This window comes from Diuraphis noxia, unplaced genomic scaffold, assembly GCF_037042655.1.
Source record: "Diuraphis noxia isolate RWA-SAM2 unplaced genomic scaffold, SU_Dnox_SAM2 contig0004, whole genome shotgun sequence".
Classification (NCBI taxonomy): domain Eukaryota; kingdom Metazoa; phylum Arthropoda; class Insecta; order Hemiptera; family Aphididae; genus Diuraphis; species Diuraphis noxia.
The window spans coordinates 53,467,577-53,474,615 of record NW_028301714.1 but is presented as its reverse complement, the minus strand read 5'-3'; the positions used below and the strand labels follow the sequence as shown (position 1 = coordinate 53,474,615).

The 7,039-nt window shown below is 27.5% G+C and overlaps 1 protein-coding gene across 1 annotated transcript; it reads left to right on the top strand.

Annotated features, from left to right (window-relative positions):
• Positions 1 to 955: 955 nt before the first annotated feature.
• Positions 956 to 3,023, top strand: LOC107171636 (macrophage migration inhibitory factor homolog 1-like). Its single transcript, XM_015521885.2, has 3 exons — positions 956 to 1,181; positions 1,341 to 1,513; positions 2,784 to 3,023. Exons 1-3 carry the CDS (start codon positions 1,074 to 1,076, stop codon positions 2,851 to 2,853), a joined length of 351 nt encoding a protein of 116 aa, XP_015377371.2. The 5' UTR covers positions 956 to 1,073; the 3' UTR covers positions 2,854 to 3,023.
• The last annotated feature ends 4,016 nt before the right edge of the window (positions 3,024 to 7,039 follow it).

The following is a 7,039-nucleotide window of genomic DNA, read 5'->3' as shown; positions in this document are numbered from 1 at the left end:
GTCAACCACGGTTATTGATTAAGCATAAAACTAGAAATTGTGTTTCAATTCTAATAAAAAAGTAATAGATAAAGGCAATTTTAATTGTATTAATTATAACTTAATAAAAAATAAATGTTTATTTTTTTAAAGTATAAATCAATGTGATACACCTATATACATATTTAGTTTGATGTAATAGGTACCATAGTAATTTATTTCATCTAAATATTTATCCTGTATTTGATTCTTACAAATTTGTGAAGGATATTTTATTCAGGACGATTTTACCACGGACATTTCTGATTTTGAACAATTATACGCCAAACATTGTTACCTAAATTTACCTACACTACAGCGATTATTATTCAATAAGGATATATAGTTATATGTACACTCGGCAATTTGTGTCCTGGCGTACAGCAGAACTATTATCCTCTTTTTTAATATAAAAATAATATTGGAAAAGCTGTTCTCAAAAAGGGATTTTATTTAGAATCTAGTTATTTTATTTAGTTTCTAAATGTAGTATAAATTTAACTGTAAAGATAATAGGTAGTTAAACTAAAACAGTAGGTAAGTACATTAAATCATAAAATAACGGTATATATATATGTATATATAGTATATACCTATTTTTTTCGTAACCAAATGAAAATAAATTAATGATAACAATAATTATTCGTAATTAAAATAATCTAATTGGTAACCAATATTTTTATAGGTATATAAAAAAAAAAATGTCTTGTGTAATTGGTGATTTGATTGATTTATGCATAGGTTCTTATGTAATTATATAATACAGTATCTACACATGGTTTTTTTATGAAATACATATATACATAATATTAAGAAAAGTTCGTAATAATATTGTATTATATATGAATTATTATGTAATGAATTATGTAAAATTTAATACATCATCAATTTATATGTATATATTCAATTATTAAGGCAATATACCATACCTACATATATAACTGATTTGCTGGTTAAACTAGTTAATCATATGTTAACAAATTGGCAGAAGTAATCATTAAACGTACATACGTTTTTATTATACATACTAAACATTTTTACAGTTAATTTAAAAAATGTCTATTATAAGAATTGATACAAATGTTTCACATTTGGACATTGATGACACATTTTTAGTGCAAACTACGGAAGCTCTTGCCAAAACTTTACAGAAACCGAAATCTGTAAGTACATCATCTTTTTTTATGAGAAAATATATAGTTTTAATTGAGTAGGTATCTATTTGAAATGTAACAATTTAATACAATAATTCAATATCTGATACCTACAAAATATATTAATACAACAAAAATGAAATGGTAAAATTTAATAATTATTTTTAGGATATTTTAGCATTTGTTAATGGAGATCAACCTATTCTTATTGCTGGTTCTTCAGAACCAGCAGTAATAGTATCATTACTCAGTGTAGGTGGTATAAATGAAATTGATAACAAACTCCATTCGGCTGCATTGTTTTCATTGATTACAAAATATCTAAAAATAAATGAAAATAGGTGAGTAGTATAAAATATTAATCTTTTGTAATGTGTATGTATTTAGTAAAAATATAATCAAAAACATCCAAAAATATAATATAAGTACTCTTTAAGTCTTAAGTATGTATGTAGAAATAGATATTTATTTTACGCTGTGGCTAGAGACCCGGACACCGGGTATATAATGCGTAAAAATTTAAAATTATATTCCCGGACATGATATGCGCATGCGCGGGGATTTCTGCACAGAATATAATCATTTTTGCGCGACGTTATCACTGTTATCAGTTATCAGATTTAAATAAATTTAATTGATATTGAATACCTAATTATTAATTTACAACACAATTTAAGATATCTTGGATAACCTAACCGTCCTAACCTATGCGACTGTCATGCAAAATGCAAGATGCATATATGATAATATATTAAAATGATAAATGCATGCTTTGGCGCTTTGCCATCTTTTAACGGAACAAATAACAAGACTTAAGACTTTTACAATTGTTACCCAAGCGTAGGTATGGTCTATTATTCTATTTTATTATAATGTTTGTCAGTACTTTACACGTCATTTTCGTCATTTTCATATTGATAATTTATTTTTATGTTCATAATCACAATAACATTTGAATTCATATTCAAATTAATATATAAAAATCAATAATTTAAATTTACGCGGTATACGATATCAATTAAATTTATCTAAATCTGATAACTGATAACAGTGATAACGTCGCGCAGAAATGATTATATTCTGTGCAGAAATCCCCGCGCATGCGCATATCATGTCCGGGGATATAATTTTAAATTTTTACGCATTATATAGTATATACCCGGTGTCTGGGTCTCTAGCCACAGCGTTTATTTTAACTGAAATACAGTTTATTTTTTAATAGTTGTAGAAACTATAGAAATACTGTTAATTATCGTAAGGTTTAATACTTCAAATACGTGAATGTATAATAAGTAATTGTTTATTATTTATTCAATAATAATTATGTTTACCTACTGTTTGTAGTACTGCCTATTATAGAATACAGCATATTATATTGTTAAACACACAATTTATTTCAAATAATACAACTATATAGGGTTGAGTAAAACAATATTTGGTAAACACTACGGTTATAAGTTATATTTCAAGGGAGAATAAAGTATTATTAAAAATATTTTACATATTAGTAAATACTAAACAATGATCTCACCATTTTAATTTAAAATTATTTTTTATGATTAAACAAATATATTGTAATCTATACTTATTTAACATTTGTTAATGTTTTAGGATTACAATTTTATTCAGTCCAATTGAAACACATGCCATGGGACGCAATGGAAAAAATATAATTCAATAAAACTTTATAATTTATATTGTGTAACCTATTTTTTATTAATTTTATTGCTGAAAAAATTATTTGGATTTCAAAAGAAATTTATATGATAAAGTAATATTAATATATTTATAAACTAAAAATATTTGCATTATAATGTAAAAAATAATAAAACAAAATTCTATCAATTTAAATTATTAGCACGTGATTATTTATTTATTTCAATTGAGCATAATCTTATGGTTCTCAATGTTCTCATGTTAATAATTATTATAAAAATTATTTGTAACAACTAATGTATATAAATGTTGTTCTTTAAAAACACATACAGTAAAGCGACAAGTCACCAAAATATGCCGACAGCGTACTAATACAGTAAGTCAGTAACACGTCATTAATATTAGCTAGATAGTCAGCTGCCCAGGTGGCCAGGTAGGTATATAAATGTATAATAAAATGCAATTTCAAATATTATAAAAAATTTAATCTTTTTTCTATAAATAGATCACCTACCTAGTAAAAAAATTCACTCGTAACTCGTAAGATATAAAGATACAGAGAAATAATATCGATCATCATGAATATCTTAATTTTTATTTTAGATGCCAAAGTGATAACGTAATAATAGGTAGGCGGTTGCTGATGGATGGAATGTGAGATAACTCATAACTAACTATAGTAGGTACCGATATAATAACTATAAGAAAATTGTATCAATTAAATGTAATGCTTTATCTGGGCAATTATCGCGTTGTCGTACCACCGCGCACCGCCTACCTATCAGCTGCAATACGCGAGTATTCTCAGAACTTATTTATTACGATGATAATAACCAAAATAAACTATGTTTATTATTTATACATATTTTATCTCCATGTATTCTAAAGGTTATAATGATGTTTCAATATAATACTATCCCAACAAAAACACTACGTCAACTCCGTGTAAAAAAACGCTAAGTAAAAAAAAATATATATATAAATGCTATAAAATGTGTGATATAATGTGGAATCTAAGTAAATTGTCTAATGAATAAAATGTATGTATAAGTAATTAATTCAAATTTAATAAAAATTGGTTATTTATATTAATTTATAATATGAATTATTTTATCTCAAATTGATCCAATTTTGGTTTACTTGGCCGGAAGATTCAGTCTAAAAAATGTATGGCCAAGTACTAATAGCTTATGTAATAAAAAATGAAAGCACCATTACAATAAATAAATTGTTTCCGGCCAAGTAAACCAAAATTGGATCAATTTGAGTTAAAATAATTAATATTATAAATTAAAATTAATATAAATAACCAATTTTTATTAAATTTGAATTAATTACTTATACATACATTGTATTCATTAGACCATTTACTTAGATTCCACATTATATCACACATTTTATAGCATTTATATATATATTTTTTTTTACTTAGCGTTTTTTTACACGGAGTTGACGTAGTGTTTTTGTTGGGATATCATTAGTTTTTATTAGGGTCAAGATATTTTTTATTTTTTTTCCATTATTATGATGTAAACATCTTTTGCACCACGAGGCCACCGTTCAAACTGTACAGATGTATCGTTACATCTTACCCATTTATTCTGATGTTTTATTATAGCTGTATAATGGGCTTCAGTCATAGATTGACCATGATGGCAAATGACCGAGTTTAAAGTGTAACATTTACTATCAACTGTAAGTGTTGTGGTTGGTAATGAATTTATTTGCAAGTTTGTAATTTTTGTGTTCACATCACTCCAAAGTTGAATTTGAAAGTACAAATATTCATGAGTATTGAGTATTTGAGTATGTTTGTAGTCTGTGTATGGTTTGAAGTAGTATTACAAGCACTACAAGTCTACAAGTTATATAACTAAAATACTATTCAACCGATTCTATTTAAAATTATAAAAGCACGTAGCCTATGATTTTCTCGATCGATTGATACCTCATTCTAACTATTTGGTCCATTTATTAGACCTACAGGCTACAGCCTTTAATAAAGAATACCAAAATATTAACACGTATTAAATGGGAATGTTTAGGTTTCTGTATATATACACGGTCAAGTGCTTCGCCTTCCTTTTTTTTTTACTTAGCTCGCGACACTACCGTGTCGCTGGATATTGCCGGGTTGCATAAACGTCCGCTAAACGTTTAACGGACCGTTAGCGCCCTAACGAATGATTAAAATTTTATTGATCCGTTAAACAATCTTTAAACGTTCAATAATTTTATTGGGCCGTTAAAATATAGGATACCAGCTCATTAAACTAATGGGCCGATTTCGGCTCTTTAAATTTTAATGATTCGATAATTCTTCAGTTATCGCGTATTCACTGTGCCCTGTAGTTAGTAGAAGGCACTCGCTATCATTTTACCTTTATATTATACCTTCAAAACTAAAAAGTCAAGTTCCGATACAAGTTTGTCAATTTTCGATGATGAATTTGTTCTGGATATTTTATATTATTTACCTAGACCAAGGTTATTTAGAGATCGATCAAATCCTTTGAAGGAATTTGACGACATTGATTTCAAGTGTCGCTTTAGGCAAGTTATTTTAAAAACGTATTAAGTATAGGTACTTACTACCTGTACCTATATAATATAACGTATGAATATATTATATAGTACTTGAATTGTACCTGCTACCAAAGAACAAACTACTACCTATACAAATTAACAGCTGTTGACATGATCTCCAAAGATGTTATCACTTTTTCTGTGATAAGCTTAAAATTCTTCACAAACTTTGGTATCATGTTTAATACCAATATATTTTTATTGTACGATTGTACGATTTGTGCAACCCAAACGCCCCTGTAAAAATATTTAACGGTTTTATAAAATTATTCATTAAATAAATTTAAAGTTCGGTTTCATGCAACCCTGAACCCGGCATATTAATACTAATTGCATATTAAAAAAGACAACAGAAAAAAATGATTAGATTTAAAAAACAATTTTAAACTATAGATCTATGTCAATTTGGTTAGCGCAAGCGTTATTTTAGATTCTGAGCGGAGCGATGAATGTATTGATTTTACCATGATGTGTGTTTTTTTATTGTTTTTTGTGTCTGTCTTCACGTTTTGGGGCAGTAAAAGTGCTCCATTTTGAGCGGTTCAAAACTTTTGCCACCTCGGCTATAAATACATCATAATATAGGTACTTGGAAGTGTTTAACTATATTTTTATAGAAACATCTTGAGTCTGTGTAAATATTATAAATTATTATTACCTATTTAATATTACTTTATGATTGATTAGGTATTATACATATTTTTTTCAAATAAAAAAATGTTTATGTTGTAGTTTGTCATTTTGAGAAGCCACATTTTAATAAAAAAAAATTGTGGTTCAGCTGACCTTTCAAAACCCCATGGGCGTCCCCAAGGGGGGGGGCAAGATGGGGCATTTGCCCCCCTGGAAAAATGTTATGCCCACAGTAATTGGTAAAATTCCTATTAAGAAATTAGCTTCTAAAAATAGGTCTACTTATGTTGCTATATGTCACGCACGACTATCCATGAAAACTATCATTAATAATAATCGGATTATTTTATCTTACCGTATTTTTTGATTGCTCACATGACAATAAATTATTAGCTGTTTGCTGTTACATTGTGTATCTTATTGTGTCGCTTACGTGAAAATATACCTATCATTATTATTATACGCGGCGTGTGGATACTCCCATCATTTCCAACTCAGCTTTCGATCGAAACGACTGTCATCGTATTCTAGCAGCAATAAAATATTAAAATCACGACAAGGTAAAATCTTTTTATAATATTAATTATGTACATACGGAACTTTTTTAAGAAACCTAAATTAGACGATAGTCCTAATGGACCGTTAGATAAAACAAAAAGTTTAACTATAGACACTAATTCCACAAGTACAGTTGATATTACTGACTTGAGTAAAGGTGGTAGTTATAGTGAACACATTGAAAATGTTGATGACAAGGAAGTGGCTTATTATAAAAATGATATAGGACATTACTTGACAAATGTAAATATTGACGATGCTTTAAAGTTTGATATTTTGTGTAATCCATGGGTACCACCTACTTCATATACTTTTAAAAATGATTTAAAATCAGAAAATGGTCGTCCATTTAGACACGTATGGCTGGAAGAGAATAATACGCCATTATACTCGACAATATTGTTTAAACTACTGTTATATAATTACGTGTGGCC

Bases quoted from the DNA above. Each gene is read 5' to 3' on its own strand.
- LOC107171636 (XM_015521885.2), top strand. From the start codon at position 1,074: ATGTCTATTATAAGAATTGATACAAATGTTTCACATTTGGACATTGAT. The intron at 1,182-1,340 runs GTAAGTACATCA...AATTATTTTTAG, and splicing joins CTTTACAGAAACCGAAATCT to GATATTTTAGCATTTGTTAA. The intron at 1,514-2,783 runs GTGAGTAGTATA...TTAATGTTTTAG, and splicing joins CTAAAAATAAATGAAAATAG to GATTACAATTTTATTCAGTC.